General features: G+C 36.3%; 1 protein-coding gene across 1 annotated transcript in view; it reads left to right on the top strand.

The window, feature by feature from the left end:
- gad2 (glutamate decarboxylase 2) overlaps positions 1 to 23,592 on the top strand; it is a 43,667-nt gene that overhangs the window by 2,319 nt on the left and 17,756 nt on the right. Inside the window, exons 4-11 of the mRNA XM_022662693.2 lie at positions 42 to 275; positions 3,473 to 3,563; positions 7,753 to 7,865; positions 11,714 to 11,829; positions 15,815 to 15,894; positions 16,001 to 16,055; positions 17,549 to 17,665; positions 21,059 to 21,123. Of these exons, the coding sequence (XP_022518414.2) occupies positions 42 to 275; positions 3,473 to 3,563; positions 7,753 to 7,865; positions 11,714 to 11,829; positions 15,815 to 15,894; positions 16,001 to 16,055; positions 17,549 to 17,665; positions 21,059 to 21,123 (871 nt within the window). The remainder of the gene's footprint in view (positions 1 to 41; positions 276 to 3,472; positions 3,564 to 7,752; positions 7,866 to 11,713; positions 11,830 to 15,814; positions 15,895 to 16,000; positions 16,056 to 17,548; positions 17,666 to 21,058; positions 21,124 to 23,592) is intronic.

Here is a 23,592-nt window from a genome sequence, read left to right as displayed (position 1 = left end):
TATCATATAATAATCGTTATAATAATCTGGGTTCGGTACAGACCTGCTCCCCGCGCTGGACGGCGATATGAAGACGATGAATTTCCTGCAGGAGGTGGTGGATATATTGCTGGCCTACATCGTGGAGTCTTTCGATCGATCCACCAAGGTGATCGATTTCCACTATCCGAACGAGCTGCTCCAGCGGAACAACTGGGAGCTCTCGGACGAACCGGAAACCCTGGATGATATTCTGATCAGCTGCCGAGCCACCTTAAAATACGCCATTAAAACCGGTAGGAGAAATGCTGGAAGCCCTTTTTATATTTTATATACTGTATATATATATATATATATCGTATAGCCTATTTGTAGAATTATTGATTTATATTATTCCTTTCAGAGCTGAATTATGTTCCAGTGATTCATACTAAAATATAGATTATTTGTATTTTTGTTAATTGCAGTGTAATCATTTGTGTAGCATTCTCGTTTGTATTTCATATAAATTTTATTTAGCTTTTTTTTTATTCAAAAATCATCCCAAAGCGGTAAAAAGAACTCAACATGATTATTTGATTTTGTGCAATGCAGTGGGCGGGGCTAAGCTGCTGTTTGATTGGCTGATAAATGTTAATTCTGTTGGACAACAGGCCTCAGTGTGTAATAAGTGCAAAAATACACAAGAAATAAGAAAACCGATTTTCTCAATTGCAATGGACGCAAGGTCTGAAATGGTCATTATATTTTTATTGGATTATTATATATAAACGTATATGATAACACATGTGTGTGTGTGTGTGTCTGTGTGTGTGTGTGTGTGTGTGTGTAGCTGTAGCTTCAGCAAAATTAATGCAGTTATTCAATAGTTATAATAATTACGAACACTTACTGAATCACTTTATAAAAATGGGTCCCTTACATCAATTAACAGTAGGCTACTTACCACAGTAATAAACCTTGTTAATTAATGGTTAATTAATCTATCAGCTAATAATTAATAAAGCTACGAATTTAATTAAGACATTATTAACATAACTGAAGCACAATGGTTAGAATGCTGCAAACAATAATGCACTAAGACATTAGTTTACATGTCTTTGCAATAATTAATAATGTCTTATTTATGTCTTAATTACGTCGTGAGTACTGTTACTGATTGTACCCTTGTTGTAATGTGTTAAATTTGTATATTATCTATTTTAAATTATTTTAGATATTTAAACTATTATTCATTCACAAAATTAACAGTGTTTAAGACTTAAATATTAAACATTGCTAAATGGTTAACTAATGTATCTATTCATTAACTAATTATTAATTGACACTAGTTACGGCATTATTAAACATTAAACATGCGTTTAATCCTTAAGAATGTTGTAAAAACAATAATCGATTCTTTTTTTTGATTAATGATAATGTCTTAGAGAGACATTATTACGTAGTAAGTACTGTGACTGATTGTACCTTTATTGTAAAGTTATATCCTTTTATAATATATATTCTTATATTATTATTATTGCAGTTTTAAGCTGGAGAAAAAAACGTTATTAATATGTGCTGAAATACACCCGTTTTATATTTTTTTTCTAATATAATATTTGCTTGTAGATTTTTATTTTTATGGTTTAATGTTTTGAGTTGAGAAGTGACACCTTTAGACGTATCAATGCGCGGTTCTGCTTGAATGCGGACGTGAACGTGACGAATGGCGGATGTATACGTTTATAACGCTAATGTTACAAATAGTGCGCTTTTGCTGACGCTTTTCGTTATTTCTTCATTATTCAGCTAAATTAGATCAGTCATATTTGCAGTCATTTTTTAAATGAAAAGCTTGAAAAGAAAAGAGTGTAATAATTTAATATTATAGCACTATTTGTTATTTTGATCGAAATGTAGTGTTTTATAATTATGTCGGTTTTGCTCGTTTTTCCGCTATTATACATATAATTCATATATAATCTATTGTTTATTCTGTGAGAGGCAACTGTCATCCATCAGTGTGCACTTGTGCATGACTGCAGATGTTAACCCCTTCATTTCCAAAGCAAAAGAATGAATCAGGAATGATTAGGGAAAGATTTTGGTTCTAATTGAATAAATAATCTATCTGAATGAATAAGAACATATTTAAATATCTTTCTGATCTGTTTTGGGAACATTTCTATACGTTTTAAGAATATTTTTTGATATTCTCAAGCTTGCTGCTGATGTTTGTCCTGGTTGACCTTGATCACCAGCTGGCCTACAAGGTCAATAGACGTTCATTTTAGGTTGAACGTTGGTCATGACGTCAGATGACAAAAAAATACGTCAGATTAAAGTCTAATACATTATGTGCCTAATGCATTGAAACAATGTTGGTTGATTGGTTGATTAAATTTGATTTGTGCAAATTGATTTTACGTTGATTCAACATTATTTATCTTGTTTGCCTTCCATTCTTATAGCTTGTATTGTGTTTTTGCAGTCTAGAATGTGACGTTTTTAATTATAATAATAATAATTATTATTATTATTATTATTATTATAATTGGTGGAAAGCACCTTTCACCCAAAAAGCAATGTTATGTAGAAAAACTTAGCCCAACCATTTAAAACATTTCAAAACCTAAATAAATGTTGATTAAATGTCAGAATTTCAACACTAACTGATGCTTATGTTTAAATGTTGTTTTTCCACTTTTTGCACTAACATACAGCTCTGGAAAAAAATAAGAGACATTTTAAACATTTTGAGTTTCTTTGATTTTACCAAATTAAAAACCTCTGGAATATAATCAAGAGGAAGATGGATGATCACAAGCCATCAAATCAAGGTGAACTGCTTAAATAAGTAAAGGCACAAAGTTATCCAAAAGCAGTGTGTAAGACTGGTGGAGGAGAACATGATGCCAAGATGCATGAAAAAAAGCTTTGATTAAAAACCAGGGTTATTCCACTAAATATTGCTTTCTGAACTCTTAAACTTTATGCACTTTATGCATTCTTTGCATTATTTTTTCTTATTTCAGCCATTTCTCATTTTCTGCAAATAAATGCTCTAAATGACAAATTTTAAATATTTCTTTATTTGTAATTTGGGAGAAATGTTGTCTGTAGTTTATAGAATAAAACAACAATGTTCATTTTACTCAAACATAGACCTATAAATAGCAAAATTAGAGAAACTGATTCTCGTTTCTTAATATTTTCCAGAGCTGTATGTTATTAACACTTTACAACTGACTGGATGTCTCAACTAATTATTAATTGACACTAATGTCTTAGTAATGTTGAATAACGTCCTACAGATGTTTATTACTGTCTTAAGTTCTATTATTTGTTATTTATTACCAAAGTAACCATAGTAAAGCAACCAAAAAAGGAACATTCCTTCAATGTTCTTTGCTGCTATGACTGTATGTATCTCAGCATAGAGAAATTAGCATAAAGGTCCATTAATTTCACTATGTCCTTTTTTCTCTCCCATTATTGCTGCTATTTATAGCACACCCCAGGTACTTCAATCAGCTCTCCACTGGATTAGACATGGTTGGACTGGCTGCAGATTGGCTGACGTCGACTGCCAATACTAATATGTGAGTGCTGCTCCTCTCTTCCTCGCTCTGGTCCAAAAAAAAAGAGAAAACGCTCACACACAGTGAACCACGGTCATTTCCGCTTCCTGCCCCCCCCCCCCCCCCCCCCTCGCCCCTCGTTGTTGATCCGGTGCATGCAGATAGCAGCCGTTCTCCCCTGGCAACAAATTGAAAAGGATGAAATGAAAGGCGGCCCAGCTTTGACGCTGCCCACCCTCCATTACTGCGTTATCACCACCATTCAGAGGGAGAAAATTAGACCGGAATTAAAATTAGCATTCGCTGAAGCTCGTCAAAATGCTAATATTTTTCTGAGCTCGTGATTTGCATGATTTTTCTTTTTCTGCAGTGGAAACGAGGAGAACAGGATTTTAGTTTTTTTTTCTTTCTTGAGTGTATATGGATAGTACCTTCAGGTTGTCACAGATTTAGTCGAATGAGATCCTGATAAAAATCTTCATTCTGTAAAAAATGAAGAGACCACTCTTCAGTTTCTGAATTAGTTTCTCTGATTTTGCTATTTATATTTATTCTATAAACTACAGACAACATTTCTCCCAAATTCCAAATAAAAATATTCTCATTTAGAGCATTTATTTACAGAAAATGAGAAATGGCTGAAATAACAAAAAAGATGCAAAGCTTATATCAAAGAAATATCAAACCAATATTTGATGGAATAATTCTGTTTTTTAATCACAGTTTTATGCATCTTGGCATCATGTTCTCCTCCACCAGTCTTACACACTGCTTTTGGATAACTTTATGCTGCTTTACTCCTGGTGCCAAAATTTAAGCAGTTCAGTTTGGTTTGATGGCTTGTGATCATCCATCTTCCTCTTGATTATATTCCAGAGGTTTTCAATTTGTTCTCTTATTTTTTCCAGAGCTGTATACTGATTTATCTTGTATCTGGTGTATATCTGATAAAAAATAAGCAAAAACACATAAAAGAGTTATGTGGAAGGAGTGGAAAAGGAGTGGAAGGGCACCTTTCCTAGACAGTGACTGACAGCAGATTATCTCACACCTCATGGTGTGAGGGGTGAAGCTAAAGGTCTCAGAATGGAATCGAGTTTAAAGCTTTTAAAAAAAAATGTCTCTCAATTTACAGCTTATTTTAGAATCACATACATTACCTGAGAACTAAAAAAGGAGTCTCCATACAAGCATTATCTTAGTAGTCCAGCTTGGCCAGTACAGTATTTGTTGTGGCGAGTGCCTTTCTAAAAAAATATAAAATTTCTTTAATGCTGGATGCTTTAATATATGTCCCACCTCTTTTTGTTTTTGCTACATTAAAAATATGTCAAATGAAGTCTCTCTCCATGGGCGTGGTAGTGGGGGGAAAAGTGGACCTGACTACCCAGGGCCCAAGTAGGGAGAGGGGCCCATAAAAATCCTGATTTATTCATTTATTTTTAAGTGGTATTTTTATTATTGAATTGGGCCCTCTAATTAACTATTTATTAATTAATCTATCAAAAATTATTGATAACATCTACTGAGAGAATTAACTTTAGTTACAGTCCTCTCAACATATGGGACATTCTGGGAGCCCCCTCCTGGAGGCGCAAGATGGTTTGGTCCGCCCGACAGCGACCCGGCTACAGGTGTACCGTCAGTGAGCCCAGATTAAATGACCTGGGGGGGGGGGGGGGGGGGGGGGGGGGTTAGAGACTTCATGCTGCCCCTAAAACAGAAATCAGTTTATCAGAAGAAGAAAGAAAGAAGGCAGAGTGAGGGGAGGCAGCTGTTGACGGCTTTCTTTCCCAAAGGTGAACAGAGTTTGCTTGTTATGCTAAGTGTAATTAAAGTTAATGTAGTCCTCTCCACACAGCTGCTGCTGATGTCTGTATGCTCACGTGAAGCCGTTAGCTTAGCAAATTACCAACCAGGCTGCTGCTGCTGTAAGAATACAGGTAATTCTGAGCCGCGTAAGGTTAGATATCGACATTAACCGGTCTTAGAAACTCCCCCTTACGTTGGTATGTTGGTTCAAGAGAGAGAGAGAGAGAGAGAGAGAGAGAGAGAGAGAGAGAGAGAGAGAGATTTATTATAAGTTATAAGTAAGTTATTATTTTGGTTCAGTGCGTGTGCTATAGCCTATTGTCTACTAACACAGCAGAGCTGAAAGAGAAACAGTGCTGAGACTTAATAAATGATCCACCTAGCAATATTTCTGCTGCATATATCAACATGTAAGTAGCCTACCAATATCTCTGTAGGTGCGAGTACACACTAGTAATATATTAAGCAATAAAGCAATTGATTATTTTTGTCTGGTAAAAAGCCTTAGCATTGCAGTGCAGTGCTTAAAAAGCTATTATCAACGCTCAATAAATTCATGATGTTACCAAAGCCAATTAATAATCATGTTAAATAACTGTGATCTCAATATTAATCAAAAATAATTGTGATCATGATTTTTGCCATATATTTTTGCCAGAGATTGTAGCTTAAAACTTTATTAATGCTTTTTATTTTAGATAAATACCGCTTTTTTGCTCACGTTCTTCATGTACTTGATAGGGGCCCACTGACATTGCGAGTGTACAGGGCCCAGAATTTGCTGCTACGCCCCTGTCTCTCTCTAATTGTTATATCATACTAAATAGTTTGTTTGGCACCACTTTAAAATAAGACTACCCTTATAAAGGGTTTATACATGGTTTATAAATAAAATAAAATTATTAATTATTATTAATTAGGTTAAAAAAGTCTTAAAAACCATAAGCAGTTAAAACACATCAACTGAAAAGGCAACAGTGATCAATTGTTTGTTTAGTGATTTAATTCAACTTAGTCATTTATTTCTAGTTAATAGTAAAACATACTTACACATATATTAACATGACAGGTTTAATGCTGATCGATAAAAATCAATGCTGTTGCCATTTCTATTGATATGTTGTTGTATTGGTATTAGCTGCTTATTAATGGCAAATATTTTAAATTATTTGCAATCTAATTCATAACCATTAATAAACTCCTTTATAAACCATTTATAAACCCTTTATAAAGGTAGTCTTCTTTTAAAGTTGTACCGTTTGATTCATACATTACAGTAACATTAGATATTCTATCAGATAATCGTATTTTAATGTTGTCTTTTTATATGTTACAGTCTTACAAAAATGTATGTGCTATAAAAGGGCGTTTAGTGATGCATGGTTCTTAAGATTTTTAAGAGTTGAATCTCGATTCACAGCTTCTTTTTTAATCAGAGGTTCCACATTTTTGGAATCAACTCCCAGCCTACACATTACCTGAGAACTAAAAAATATAAGCATCTTTAAATAAGCATTAGCTCAGCTTAGCTAATATACAGGATTTGCTTGTGGCTAGTTCCTTATTAATAAAATAGAGAAATGTTTAAATGCTGGATGCTTTAATAAACGTCCAACCACAAGCTGCTTTAAATCCATTAACTATCCTGCATTATACACATGCACACATTCCACCTTCACATACAGTAGTACCCAGAGACTGTAAAAAAGATGGACCCCATTCATTCAAAGAAAATGAAGCCAGAACCTTCCTCCATGTTGGCGATCCTGAAACCCGAGTCTGCGCAGTAGAGACCAGAGGAGGGAGAAAGACTGTGGAGAGACAGCCTACTCATTTAAATAACCCTGCCCCTGAGGGCTGCCTCGAGGTCACAGGCTGCAGAGCGGAGTGGAGCGGAGCTGACGTTCTGTTATTGGTCCCGCCCATAACCAGCCCTTTTACAATAACCACACCTTTTTTTAATAGAGCTGAATAACGTTTTAAAAACCGAATTCTGTGTGGATATAAAATTTTGACAATATAAGCAGAGGTCACACTAGCTGCTGCATTTAAATAATGAAGGTAGAATTACACTATATTGGAAAAAAACGTGATTGAAAGTTGTCTGTTTTGCCATTGAATCCTATGGGGATGGGTGGGGTTACACAGCTTTCTGAAACCGAACAGCAGGGGGCGCCCGACCTGTGGTGGCTTCACTTTTGAGAGACGATGCTCTGTCCAGCTATATACAGTCTATGGTAGTACCCTTATCTTGTACTGCTACAGACAGAATGCTGCAAAATGCTTTAACTGATGTATCTCCATTTAACCCACCTTTTTGGCCGAAGCAACAGACGAATGACCATTATTTCTCTCTTTTCCTCCTTTTCCTTTGGTCATGTGACCTCTGTTTGGACAGGTTCACCTATGAGGTGGCTCCGGTGTTTGTCCTGCTGGAATACGTCACGCTGAAGAAGATGAGGGAGATCATTGGTTGGGAAGATGGACGTGGAGATGGCATTTTTTCACCAGGTGAGTAAAATTTATATTGTACTGTAATAAAATATCAGGTTTTGCAATACAGTAACGATTTTAATTATTAGTATAGATTTAAAATTGGTGTCAGAAAGTGGTCTTCAGATTCCACTGTTATAACTGCATAAACAGTCAAATTTTCTTTTATTAGCACTGCGTAATTTATTTATAAGATTCTGCTTGATTTAAACAATAGTAATATATCTCTTTGCTTACAGTATAACAGTGTATTGCGATATATTAAATCTTAATATTAAGATATTTAATACCTTGATTGATACAGATAACTGTATCTGATCTTTTTTTTTTTTTGAATAAGGATGCAAAGGATGTTCAGCTACTGAAATTATTCATTTTTATTCACTTTCTTCATTTTTCATCATTGCATAATTGCATAAATTAAATATCCTGAATGCATTGTTAAAAATGCAAAAAAAACTACAATTACATTTTTTTTCCTGAACATTTTTAAAATCACCAACAAAACACAATATGTAATATATTTTCACTATAAATTATACAGTCTTTCCATTTATTTCATATTACTCAACCAAAAATGACAAGAAAAGCACTTTTTGTATTCAAATGAATAATTGTGGTAGCTGAACATCCTGGATCTGTATCGGTCAAGGTTTTAAATATCAAATCATTCGAATTAAGGAAAACCTGCCAAAATTACTCACTTTTCAGCCTTTGGCCAAATACTGCATTTGTTTTAGAATAGTGCAGTTTAATTTGATGTACTCTGAAAGTCTCTTAGTAAAACTGTACAGCAGTGATGCTCTGTCTGCTCTGCACTGGATCCTCTGTGCCTAAAATAGAGCACTAAATTATCACATGTAATTCCAGTATCAGGCTGCTGATAGTAGTAGATAAATTTAACTGCCGGGAATATATATATTGTTTTTTCTGGGTAAAGAGCTGTTTACTGTGCTGATAGGCTCTGCTGAGCTCCTCTACTCTCTGTAATATTGATCTGCAGTGTGTGTACTCAGTCTTTCTCTAACACTGTGTGTCCCACCATCCTTAAATGTCACGCTCAGGTAAATACTTCTTGGTCTGAGTGTGTTTTTTTTCCTGGACTCTGGTCTATTTTTCTTTAAGAGTTTTGGACATTTGACCAAGTGTGGAAGTTTTCTTAAGTACCAGTCCTTGATTTTTTAAAGGACATTGGCCTATTTTTTAGGCTAAAACAGAAAATGAACAAGATGAAACATTTCACTGAGGGGGGCTACTGAATGCTGAACATGACTTTTGCAGTTTTTTTTAATGATTTAAGCATCAAATTTTGTGTTAATTAGCCTACATTAATAGCCAATTTAACAACCCATATACAGCTCTTGAATCAGTTTATCTGATTTTGCTATTTATGGGTATATTTGTGAGTAAATTTTCAATTAAAAATTTTGTTATTTAGAGCATTTATTTGCAGAAAATGAGAAATGGCTGAAATAACAAAAAGATGCAGAGCTTTCAGACCTCAAATAATGCAAAGACAACAAGTTCATATTCATTAAGTTTTAAGAGTTCAGAAATCAATATTTGGTGCAATAACTCTGGTTTTTAATCACAGTTTTCATGCATCTTTGGCTCATGCTCCTCCACCAGTCTTACACACTGCTTTTGAATAACTTTATGCCTTTACTCCTGGTGCAAAAATCCAGGCAGTTCATCTTGGTTTGATGGCTTGTGATTTTAAGTGGTCGCTTATTTTTTCCTAGAGCGGTATTTGCTGCATTGGTTGTCATCTGGGGTGGTGTAGTGGGTAGCAGTAGCAAGCACAGCAAGAAGGCCTCGGTTCAATTCCCGACTAGGGTGTCTAGGGTCTTTCAGTGTGGAGTTGTACGCATATTATCCATGTGGGTTTCGACTGGGTGCTCTGGTTTCCTCCCATAGTCCAAACACATGCTGTTTAGGTGAATTTGAGTTTTTTTAAATTGTCCATAGGTGTATCATGCCTTCCACCTAAAGACTGAAGGAATAAACGGTTGTCATCTGTCAATTTCTTCACATTACTTCTCACATTACACCTAAGAGTGTTTTCACACCTGTAGTTGTGAAAGTTTCTATGGTCCGGATCAGTTGATGAGTTCGTTTTTTGGAGCGTTTCTCCCTCTGTTTGGTTTGTTTTCACACAGGCATAATACAGGTTAAACGCACCAAAATGCGCACCAATAAACAATGCAGGCACATTCTCTCCTCTGATTGGTCAGAGCTGCTGTCTGGCACAGGTACAAGAAAGAAAATGTAGTGAGAAGATTCTGTGTTCCAGTGTGTATATCTGTATATCTGTGCAGTGTGAAGCTGCTTTAACACAGAACACAGGAAATTTACTGCTGTGCTTTCAAACACAGTGTTTTTAATGGAACATGCAGCACAGATGTGCATGTAGTAAACAGAGGCTCACGCCTGTGAGCAGTGAATGCAGCACAGACAGCGTGTGTAAACAGCATGGAGCAGCAGAGACAGCGTTTGTTCATAGCAGTATATTATCCATTATCTGGCTAATATATTCAATTAAACTGCGCCTTTTCAGCAGTTAATCTCAGATAAGAGGAGTAGATTTGGTAGCTGGGTCGAAATGAGACCAAATCACGTTCTCACCATAAGTGAACCGCTTCAGAGTTCGGGACCATTTGGGACCATTTGAGTGCAATAACTGTTTTTTCATACCTGCTCAATCAAACTGCACTAAGGGTAAAAATTAACCAGAGTCCATTTTAACCAGACCAAATAAACAAGCATATTTTTCAGTATATTTCAATAATTTCTGTTTTAAACAGAGGTAGAAAAAGTACTGAACATTTTTTAATTAAGTAAAAGTACCTTTACTTTGCTAAAATTCTGCTCAAGTAAAAGTAAAAGTACCCGTCTAAAAATCTACTCGAGTAAAAGTAAAAAAGTAGTCAATTTTAAATTTACTTTGAGTAAATGTTACATAGTTAATTTTTTAATTATTTGATGTAAAAAAAAAAGTACAAATCATAAATGAAATAATAATTAAATTAAATAATTTGGATCTTTCAGGCAGTATTTGTTCCGACCACCCCATAAAATATATTTTAAGAACAAGTGGCACAGGTTTCTATGATCCCTTTTTTTCTTTACTGTTAAAAGTTATATGGTCATATATGTGACTATAAACCATATTTTTATAGTTTTACAGTTCATTCTAATTTTTTAACTTGCTGCTTTAACTGCTTTTTTAACTGTTTTTTTTTTTTTTAACATTTAAGCAGATTGTTTAATGTTCCCAGTAAAAACTTAAGGAATTGTCATTAAAAACATGAAATCATAAAAAAAAAATGTTGGTCGGCGCATGCGCAGTGCCATAAAGAAGCACATATCGAAACACGGTTCCCCTGAGCCACGTGCACAGACCCCAGGCTACACAGCTGATTCACACAGTGTCTCTCCCGCTAACCGTAATAAACACTGCTGGGAGAAGTTCAGCTGCGCTGCCATGGAGAACAAAACTGTTTTTTTTTTTATTCAAACAATTAGTTTTTTTTCCCCAGCATTTTTTTTTTACTCAGTAACGGGGAGTTTTCCAAAGTAGCAACGTAAATTACTTGTGTCAAAATGAACTTGAGTAAAAGTAAAATTACCTAATTTAAAAACTACTTTAAAAATGACAAATTACTCATAAAATCTACTCAATTACAGTAATGTGAGCAAATGTAATTAGTTACTTTCCACCTCTGGTTTTAAATAATAGAGAGAGTCAGAATCTGAAGATATGAAGATGCCCTTTAAAATGACAGGTGATGCAGTCCAGTAAAGTACAGGTGTTACAGCAGGTATCTGTTTCAGTCTCAGTAACCTGTTGCGTTGTCTCCCTCCAGGTGGTGCCATTTCCAACATGTACGCCATGCTGCTGGCTCGCTACAAGATGTTCCCTGAAGTGAAAGAGAAAGGGATGTCGTCAGTCCCCAAGCTGGCGGCCTTCACTTCTGAGCATGTATGACCATTTATAACATTAATAATAACTATTAATGATTGTTTTTAAGTGTGTAAATGAAGAACTGTACTCAGCTTGAGTGGTAATATACATTTTGTGTACACACTGAGAGTTTAGAAGTAATAATATTACTATATTTGAGTATTATAACATGAGTGCAAAAGAGATAATAACATTTCTAATAATGTAATATTTAAATATGAATGAGAATAAGACTAGATATTAATTACAATGATCTCTGGTATAGTATTAAGCATGTTTTCACATTTTGTCCAAATAAAAATGCCCAGGGTATTTTTATATAATATATCATAATATCATTAAAAAGTTACTTTATTTCAGTAATTCAGTTCAAAATGTGAAACTCTTATAATAATAATAATAATAATAATAATAAATCAGTTTTATATAGCGCTTTTCTTGGTACTCAAAGCCGCTTTACAGAAAAAAAAAAAAAAAAAAAAAATTCACATACATACGTACAATATGCACATGTGTCAATGTTCATATGCAAACTTGAAAAGGTGGGTTTTGAGATGACGTTTGAAGGAGTGCAGGGACTCAGAGTTTCGAATGGTAAGGGGGAGGGAGTTCCATAGGGTGGGGGCAGCGACGGCAAAAGCCCTGTCCCCACGGGTCCGGTATTTGGTGGAGGTAGTTTGGGTGAGGAGGTTAGCATCAGCAGAGCGGAGTTGACGGGCGGGGGAGTGGCGGTGAAGGAGGTCAGACAGGTATGGGGGGGGGCGAGGTTGTTAAGGGCTTTGTAGGTAATAAGGAGGATCTTGAAATGTATGCGTTGTTTTATGGGAAGCCAATGAAGTTGACGGAGGACAGGGGTAATGTGCTGTCTAATGGGGGAGCGGGTGAGCAATCGAGCAGCAGAGTTCTGGACATATTGGAGTTTTTGAAGAGCAGTGGAGGGGAGACCATACAGGATGCTATTGCAGTAGTCGAGTCTGGAGGTGATAAAGGCATGAATTAATGTCTCTGCAGCAGGAGTGGGAAGAGTGGGTCGCAGGCGTGCAATATTACGTAAGTGAAAGAACGATGTTTTAACTATGTGGTTGATGTGTGATTTGAAGGAAAGTGTAGGGTCCAAATAGATTCCAAGGTTTCTGACAAGTGGGGAAGGAGTGACAGAATGGCCGTCAATACAGAGAGTGAAATTTTGACAGGTGGAGAGGCTGGATTTTGGACCAAAGATAATAATCTCCGTTTTATTACTGTTTAGTTTGAGAAAATTATGGTTCATCCAGTCTTTGATATCCATGAGGCAGCAAGTGAGGGTGGAGAGGATGGCAGGGGAGATGGTTTTAGTGGTGATGTAAAGCTGGATATCATCAGCGTAACAGTGGAATTTTAGCCCATGGCGGCGGATGATATGTCCAAGAGGAAGCATGTACAGAATGAAGAGGATGGGGCCCAGAACTGAACCTTGAGGAACACCGTGTAGAACAGGGGTAGTGTGGGATTTGTGTTGATTAATGGTGATGTAATGGAATCTGTCAGACAGATAGGATTTGAACCAGGAGAGGGCGATGTTGGTGATGCCAATGGATTCTAGACGGTTTAGAAGAATGGAGTGATTTACCGTATCGAAGGCAGCACTGAGGTCAAGGAGAAGGAGGATGGTGAGAGAACCAGAATCAGAGGAAAGCAGGAGATCATTCGTAACTTTGAGTAGGGCCGTTTCAGTGCTGTGGTGGGTGCGAAATCCAGATTGGAAAGTTTCATACAGGTTATTTGAGAGAAGGTGGATCTTAAGTTGATTTGCAACGGCTCTTTCCAGTAGTTTTGACAGAAAAGTGAGGTTTGAGATAGGTCGGTAGTTGTTCGGATCCTCGGGTCAAGACCAGGTTTTTTGAGGAGAGGAGTGATGGCTGCAAGTTTGAGAGGTAACGGGACTATCCCAGAGGTGAGGGAGGAGTTTATAATGTCAATAATGAGTGGAGCAAGGGGGGTGAGGCAGTCTTTGATAAGCTGAGATGGCATGGGGTCCAGGGGAGAAGTAGAGGATTTCATAGTGGAAAGTATTTTGGAAAGGTCGACAGAGGTTATAGGTGAAAAAGTTGATAGCCGAGTGTCAGATGGAGAAGAAAAAAGCGTGGGCTCATGGTGTGGGGTAGTGGAGGTGGAGTATATAGATGTATTACACACAGAGTGATCTATTTTAAGCGTCTCAGAAAATTAGAATATTATACTTTTGGCAGTGTTGGCAGTGTGCCAAGTCCTGCTGGAAAATGAAATTGATGGTTTAATGGAGAGACATGTCATCTGCTGGTGTTGGTCCACTGTGTTTTATTATCAAGTCCAAAGTCAAAATCTTACAGCACTTCATGCTTCCCTCTGCTACTGACAACTTTTATGGAGATGTGGATTTCATTCTCCAGCAGGACTTGGCACACGGCTCACACTGCTAAAAGTATCAATTGGTCTAATTTTCTGAGACACTGATTTTTGGGCTTTCATTGGCTGTAATCATAATAATCTACAATGAAATAAATAAACGCTAAACACATCAATATAATATATGAGTTTCACATTTTGACTCAACTTATTAACACATTAGGGGTGTGCCATATCGTATCATGTGCAATAAGATCACCAACATTTTAAAAAATATTGTGACTGATATTATACTCTGAAATATTGTGCAATATCACCCACCCCTAATTATCACATCAGTGTATTACTTTTTTGCTGTTTTTAGCAAAAAGAAAAATTCACACTGTTCTCATTTTCCATTATATATCTACTAGAGACAAATTATATCTGTTCAGTATCATTTATTTTACTTTAATTCTGGATATATGGAGACATTTGGAGTGAATTATTAAGTATTATTAGTATTATGACATACTGGATTTGGATCATTGGCTTCTGTTACAAATCTGATAAAATTCTTGTAGTTTTTAATATCTCAGTTAGGGATGTGCCATATCATATTGTATGCAATAATAAAACTAAATTTTCATTTTGTTACAGTTGTGTATTCTTAAAATAATTTGGAATAATATTGCCAAGAGTATCATTATCATAAAATTACCAAGAAATATCGCAATATTATTTCAGAGCCATATCGCTCACCCCTATTACACATATACACAGCTTAAAGAAACAGTTACAAAAAACTAACAGTCAGTTTTTATTTTCAGTTTTTTGGTGGCCAATCTTCATTAATTGCACATTATTGCACCAGTAAGAGCAGAGTGTGAAGGTTCAGTTAGCAGGGTAAGAGCACAGTTCTGCTCTAAATATTACAATGTACACAACATTATGGGTGACATACCAGAGTTCAAAAGAGGACAAATTGTTGGTGCACGTCTTGCTGGAGCATCTGTGACCAAGACAGCAAGTCTTTGTGATGTATCAAGAGCCACGGGATCCAGGGTAATGTCAGCATACCACCAAGAAGGACCAACCACATCCAACAGGATTAACTGTGGACGCTGTAAGAGGAAGCTGTCTGAAAGGGATGTTCGGGTGCTAACCCGGATTGTATCCAAAAAACATAAAACCACGGCTGATCAAATCACGGCAGAATTCAATGTGCACCTCAACACCTTAACTTATATATATATATATATTTTTTTTTTTTGTAACATCTAGGATGCTAGGATTCATTTAAAATGAAAGTAGCTGTGTTGGTCTATCATGACGTCCATTTCACAGCCATTCAGACAGACTGCAGCTTCATTCTGAGTAATGTTTTCTACTGCAGCTCCTCTTTTGTTAGTGTGAAATGTCAATATGTCACATTATTACAGCCGAAAGTCATTCTGACACACAGTCTAGCAGCAGATGGGTGTACTGGCTGCAGTCTCTGGCCCCGGGCCATTTCAGACATTTTATTATAACTGTTATTAATAGAAGGTTTCATGCCTGGAGAAACACGCTGCACAGGTTTATTGCTCCTGCCTGATGAAGTGCTATTGATTGCAGTGTTTTTAACAGCGGACTACGTGTGTGTTACTGTGTGTTTCAGAGCCATTTTTCAATCAAGAAAGGAGCGGCGGCTCTGGGGATCGGCACGGAGAGCGTCATCTGTATTAAAGCAGACGAGAGGTGGGTCTGGATAATCCATACTGATGCTTTTTTGTCTTGATGTCTTTATGAAAAAGGCATATGGCCGCAGTGCTAACGCTGTGCTGTGCTCTGCTCTTTCCGGCAGGGGAAAGATGATACCTTCTGACCTGGAGAGGAGGATATTGGAAGCCAAGCAGAAGGTAATCAGAAATTCTGGCCTGTAAAGAACATTCTGTGAGGTCTGTCTGCTCTCTGTACGACCTTTTCAGACCAGTGTGTTGAAGTGATCTGTCTGCAGGGGCGCGATGGTCAAGTTCTGACCTTGGTTCAACCTTTTAAACCCGCTTTCTTCATTTCTCCTTTCTCTCTTTTGGGGATTTTTGTTTCTTCCTCTTTCACTTCCTTCCCTGCTCTCTGTTTGTTACACTGAAAAAATGATGCGTAAAATTTACTTAAAAAAAGTTTCGCAACTTTCTGTATTTGCTTTTTTATGAGTAAATTTAATTTCAGATAAATTTAAGTAACTTCAACTCGGTTTCAAGACTTAAATGTTACACAGAGTAAATAAGTGAACTGATCCTTTCTTTTAGTAAACTTTACTTAATTTCTACATAAAATATTACCTAATTACAATTACTTAATTTATACAATATTACTCATTTTTTATATATATTATTATATTTTATTTATTGCAGACAAAGTCTCACTGTCTTAATACATGCAATACATGTAATACATTAAGTAATACTAAAAAGAATGTATTACATGCCATCCATGTGTTGAGACATTGATTTTCTTTTATTGATGATGATTTTGGCTTACAGCCAATGAAAACACAACAATTCAGTGTCTCAGAAAATTAGAATGTTATATAAGACCAATTGGTACTTTTGGCAGTGTGGGCAGTGTGCCAAGTCCTGCTGGAAAATGAAATCTGCATCTTCATAAAAGTTGTCAGTAGCAGAGAGAAGCATGAAGTGCTGTAAGTTTTTGTGGGAAAACAAAACTGCACTGACTTTAGACTTGATAATAAAACACAGTGGATCAACACCAGCAGATGACATGTCTCTCCAACACCATCACTGATCATCAGTACATTTTACATTTCACAGTGCAGTGTTTTCCCCGGAAAATCTTACAGCACTTCATGCTTCTCTCTGCTGTTGTATGAAGATGCAGATTTCATTTTCCAGCAGGACTTGGCACACAGCCCACACTGCCAAAAGTACCAATTTGTCTTGTATAATATTCTACTGTTTTGAGATACAGATTTTTGGAATAACAGATTTTTTGAATAAAAGACATAAACACTTAAAATAGATCACTCTGTGTGTAATACATCTATATAATATATGAGTTTCACATTTTGAACTGAATTACTGAAATAAAGTCACTTTTCATTGATATCTAAATTTTTGGAGATGCAGTAGTATTTGCTCCAATGGCATTGAATGTTTTAATTTTTTGGAAAATAAGGTCTATGGCTCAAACAAAAATCTAAAAACTGCCAATACTTTCGGAATAGATGGTATATATTTATAATGCTTTGTAATTAGCCAAAAATTGCAAAAAAGTGATCTTCCTGATAAAAGGACAATACGGAATATAATATATATTTTTGGGGGGTTTAATTAGTCATTAATGCCATCTTATTTAGAATATAAATCTCTCTCTCTCTCTCTCTCTCTCTCAGGGTTATGTGCCATTTTTCGTGAGTGCTACTGCTGGTACTACAGTGTATGGAGCCTTTGACCCCCTGATCGCTGTCTCTGATATCTGTAAGAAGTATGACGTTTGGATGCATGTGGACGTAAGTAGATGCTGGTTTTGCTGAGCTCATGCTGGGACACTTTCTAGAGACAGTTCTGATATACAGGCTGAGACTACATATATATATATATATATATATATATATATATATATATATATATATATATATCTCACTCATTAGCACACACTGTGGCTTTTGTGAAAAATAAGAGAGCACTTAAAAATGATGAGTTTTTGATGAATGATGAAGTCTTTGATTTTACCAAATTAAAAACCTCTGGAATATAATCAAGAGGAAGATGGATGATCACAAACCATCAAACCAAATTGAACTGCTTGAATTTGTGCACCAGGAGTAAAGCAGCATAAAGTTATCCAAAAGCAGTGTGTAAGACTGGTGGAGGAGAACATGATGCCAAGATGCATGAAACCTGCAATTAAAAACCAGGGTTATTCCATAACTCTTAAAACTTTATAAATATGTACTTGTTTTCTTTGTATTATTTAGGGTCTGAAAAATATTTTTTGTTTTTTTAAGCCATTTCTCATTTTCTGCAAATAAATGCTCTAAATGACAATATTTTTATTTGGAATTTGGGAGAAATGTTGTCTGTAGTTTATAGAATAAACCAACAATGTTAATTTTACTCAAACATAAACCTATAAATAGCAAAATTAGAGAAACTGATTCAGAAACTGAAGTGGTCTCTTAATTTTTTCCAGAGCTGTATATTTGACATTTTCATTTCTGAAAGCGTTTATTAAACTAGGTTTTTAATATTGATTTGGCAACTCGTTTTTTTGTTTTATTGCTGAAACTCTTGTAGACATTTGAATGGTAGTGTAAACTTCATTTTAAAAATAGCAGCCATATTTTTGGAGCCATTCCTCAATGGAGAGGATGTTTTCTCTTCTTATTTCTGCCTATTTAACCAACTAGCTCCAAAGTAAAGCCCTTGTGGATAACACTTGCTACACTGGCTAGTCACTAAATTTGTGACTAGTGAATTTTGAATCGAAAAATAGTAAAATCTAATGATACTTATTGCTGTTTCTGCTGCCTGCTCACTTTCTAGGTATGAAGTTAACCTCACAGCAGTCAGTGTGTTTGTTTTAATGTATTTCGTACAATAACAGCCAATAAATCAGCATTCCTAGTAGGTCTCAGGAGATTAGTTTTTCACTGTTAATCAGAAAAAAAAACAAAAAAAAAACATTGAATTTGACATATATATATATATATATATATATATATATATATATATATATATATATATATATATATATATATATATATATATATATATATGTGTGTGTGTGTGTGTGTCAAATTCAATGATATAATGGTCACACAGCCCAGACACTCAAAGATATGAATTTTATTGACAAAGGGACTAGGCTTACAAGAATAGTGAGGGACAGGCAGGGTCAAACGGCAGCATAGCAGAGAGAGTAGCTAGGCAAACTGGGTTCATCCATAAAAAGACAGAAGGGGAGGCAAGAGAGGAGTCAAAAATAGGTTGGTAATGAAGTAACCAAAAACTGCCAAGGCAAAATATAAAGAAAACTCATTGAAAAAAACTAAGAAAACTAGATTCAATACTCAGCAAAGATTATGGCAAACTGAGAGGTATTCATACTGGGGAGAATAAGTGGAAACAATCAGTAGATTGGAGAGTGGGAACACCGTAGCATCACGTGATCAGTGGAGTGGGGGAAGTCAGATGGGAAATGGCTGACAGCGTCAGGACTGACAGTAACTACTATATGTACAGTATATATTTTGTTGGAACACACAAACACAAACAAACACACATTTTTCAGATTTTACTCTGCTAATCTGAAATGTTAATGTATTTTAATTTTGGAGGGAATGAAGGGAAGGATGATGGTGTACACTATAAATGATTCACCTCCAAGGCACGGTTCCGTTTAATAGCCACCAATTGCCTGCTATTACTTTCATTGAGTGTGTGTGTGTGTGTGTCTGTGTGTATGGGAGTGTGTGGCTATGAGTGTGTGTGTGTGTGTGTTATACTCTGGGGGCCGATGAGATTAATAGCGATAGCTTATTACCTCATTTTGCGGGTGACGCAATGTCGCGTACCCCGGGGGGCTTTTTCAGCAGTGGGTGGGGGAGCAGCAGGAGTGTGTCTGGAGGTTTAGGCTGATAAGTGTTCTGTAGGATCCGCTCCACTGGTTTCGTCTGGTCCAGCCGCTGCAGCCCACAGTACAGACAGTCTGAGTGTTCTTCAGATAATCCTGCTCAGAAATGGACCAACGGAACCGGCTTATTAACATATAGAGCCCTGTTTTACTGATCTATAGGCAAACAGTCAATAGTGCACAGTGTAGCTTTAAATTCTTGCGTGTTAGTATGTCTTTGCTATCATAACGACAGGAAAAGTACACCTTGCGTGGCTCAAAATGCACAAAAAAATGCATGTACTAATTCTCTTAATTAATCATGGATTTGTTTTGGGCGTAATGTTAAATAAACCAATTAGTGTATAACTTGCCATTCCCTTTAAGAGGCAGGTGTGCTTTTTGATTTTGGCGGATTGCTATTTTAAAAGTGCAGCGCTTGTGCACTTTTCAGTTGTCATTTATGGGACCAGAAATCTTATTTTATTTTATATTCTGTTTATTGCTGAAGGAAAAGTTGGGTTTTTGCCCTGCCTGCATTGCCAAGATTGTTATGGTTCTTTAAAGGTAGATGTTGTCAGGGTTTTAATCCGTCAGTGTGTTTTCTGATGGCAATGCTCCAGAAATTGACCACAGTGCCATCAATCAGTGTAGATATATTCATAAACTTTGACGCTACTTAAATGCAAACATAAGGCATTAAAATATAGACTGTTGATGGGGTGTAAGATAGTAACGATCATCTTAAAGTGCCTTGCACGGGGTGTAAGATAAGGCCCATAGTAACTATAGATTAACTATGGCAAGACTGAAACTGGTTTAGAAGTGTGTTGCTGTCCTGACACATCTGTTTTGGGTCTATCAGTTAAAGGAATACTTTGTACTATTACATAATTTGCACCGATCTAGAGGTGGAAGTAACTGGGTAGTTTGTAGATTCCTGCAGTTTTTTGGTTTCTTTTAAAATAAATCTGCTTCTTCTGATTCCTGAAGGTGACTTACAATTTACCTGTTTTATATGGTAGATTTAAAACACAGTGAGATCAATAAGCACAAATAAATGAAAAATCTGAATTTCATTTGATGTTTTGGCATGGGTTTTAAACGTATAAGTAAGTAGGGAAATATATAGGTTTAGGGTAATGTGTATAAAGGTTGTGAAAGCTGTGAAAGTAGGCTATATAGTGTTTAATGTGACCTTGAAACAGCACCGAGGGAGTTTATCAGCCTTGTTAAACAGCCTGGTTATGTATGTGTGTTGGCATTAAGTGTGTATTTCTCCCCGCAGGGTGCCTGGGGAGGAAGCCTGCTCATGTCCAGGAAACACAGGTGGAAGCTAAACGGCGTCGAGAGGTCAGAGCTTTGTGCATTTCATTAATTATATACTGTATATGACCTGTTTTACATATTCAGGTTAAACGTAGAGAAATTTCTGGGCCAATCGAGAAACTTTCAGCCAAGCAGGGCTTCTGTAATGTGCTGTGTACTATCTCTCAAGACGAAATATACTTTACTGTTTAGAATCAACTACATTAAATACACTGTGGAACCTCTTTGCTGACTTAGGATAGTGGATAGTGGTGTTTGTTAGTTATTTTTGTGTGTTGCTGTGCTAATAGCTGCTCACTGTATGGGATGAAAGGTGCACTCTTGAGAGGGGTATCTGGTAAAGTGTGTTAAATGTCTTGGTACCACTTACAAAATAAGGCTCCATTATAAATAAGGAAGAAAGAAGTTCTTAGTGCTTCAACATACGAAGAAACTTTAGACAATTTCACGCTTCCAACTTTGTGGAAACAGTTTAGGGACGGCCCCTTTCTGTTCCGACATGACTACACACCAGTTCACAAAAAGCAAGGTCCATAAAGATATAGATGAGCGAGTTTGGTGTGGAAGAACCTGACTGGCCTGCACAGAGTCCTGACCTGAACCCAGTTGAACACTATTGAATAGAATAGAATTCAACTTTATTGTCGTTGCACATGTCGCAAGTACAGAGCAACGAAATGCAGTTTGCATCCATCCAGAAATGCTTAACAAAAAAAATAAATAAATAAATAATAATAATAATAAATAAATAAATGTATATTACAGATGTATAATAAATTGCTGAATATGTTGTAGCTATGTATAAATATGTACAGGTTATGGATATGAATATATATATAGACTATAATAGATTATAAATATAAATATATAATATATAATTATAAATATAGAATATGCAACGGAAAAAGAGCTGGTACTTTAGTGTAAAGTTTGTGTGTTATTTGTGTGTGTTGGTGTACAGTCTGTCGTTATTGTTCAGATCAGATATTAGGAGGCAGAGTTCAGGAGTGTGACAGCTGTGGGGAAAAAGCTGTTCCGGTACCTGGTGGTCTTAGTACGGAGACTCCTGTGGCGCCTCCCAGAGGGCAGGATGGTATAAAAAGTCCATACGTTGGGTGACTAGAGTCTTCAATTTTAAACAATCTTTAAAATTGAACACTGTTAGGATGAATTTGAGTGGAGACTATGAGCCAGACCTTCTTGTCCAACATCAGCATCTGACTTCACAAATTTGCTTCTAAAGAAATATAAAAAAAAATCCATAAACACACTCCTAAACCTTGTGGAAAGCCTTCCCAGAGGAGCTGAAGCTGTTATAGCTGAAAAAAATTGGACTTACATAATTGGAAACCCTATGGATTAAGAATGGGATGTAATTAAATTAATTAATTCATACGCGTGTGAAAGCAGACACGCAAATACTGTACTTTTTGCACTATAGTTTAAATTAGTTTACATCAGAATAAACAACAAAAAAGATCCATCTACTGATTAAACAAGGAACTGCTGCTTTCTGTGACCGAGAAGCCCCAACAAGATTCAAGATTCAAGATTTTTATTGTCATGTCACAGAGTACAGGTGTGTGGGTGTCAGTGGGGTGGGTTGGGCAGAACACTGTTCTACTGGCTGTTCAGCAGCCTGGTCGCCTGGGGGAAGAAGCTGTCTCAGAACTGGCTTGTTCTGGTCTTCAAGCTTCTGAGCCTCCTTCCACTCGACAGCTGTAAGAACAGGAAGTGGCTTTGATGGTACAGGTCCTTCATGATCCTTTTGGATTTCCTCAGGCAGCGGTTAGTGTATAAATCCAAAAGGTTTGGGAGCTGAACCCCACAATGAGCTTCACACAAAGCTGCTGAAATCATTATCTCACAAATATGATTTCATCATCATGCAGGATAATTTTCATTCTTTTTCAATGGGAAGATATTATTTGCATATTATTTGCCATGCAGTTTGGACCAGGAGGAGCCCTAAAAGCCCATTATAGATGTGATGGAGAATGCACTGGCCCTTGAAAGTGATTGCACGTGATTAATTACGAGCCTGACGTGCACGTTGTAGATTGTGGCACATGAATATGGAGTAAGTGTGTATGGCTGTGGTCTGTGGCCTCAGGGACAAATCTAGCTTGATTTGCTGTCAAATAATTGATGTTGAGTGTCTCGCCTGCTGAGATATTCTTCCCTCTGGCCAAGTAACATGTTCAACATCTGAGACTTCCAGTATAACAAACCGTCAGAACAAAAGCGCTGTATAATTCAACTCACAGGCAGAAAAAACACTGTTAAAATAACCTGCTGTGTGAGAGACCGCCAGGATAAACTCAGTATGACCATATAAGGTATAAAGTTCTTTAGTAAAGTCTCAGCAATAAATGCTGAAGCATTGAATTGATGCTATTTCACTACCAGGCCATAATTGGCACAAGAGTTTATTGTTATAAAAGAGGATTTTTAATATTTTTATAAACTTTTATAACTGATGGCAAGTATGAG

This window comes from Astyanax mexicanus, chromosome 6 (genome assembly GCF_023375975.1).
Source record: "Astyanax mexicanus isolate ESR-SI-001 chromosome 6, AstMex3_surface, whole genome shotgun sequence".
In the NCBI taxonomy this organism is placed as follows: domain Eukaryota; kingdom Metazoa; phylum Chordata; class Actinopteri; order Characiformes; family Acestrorhamphidae; genus Astyanax; species Astyanax mexicanus.
Note: the sequence above shows the minus strand (reverse complement) of the source record. Positions and strands in the feature narration are given on the sequence as shown.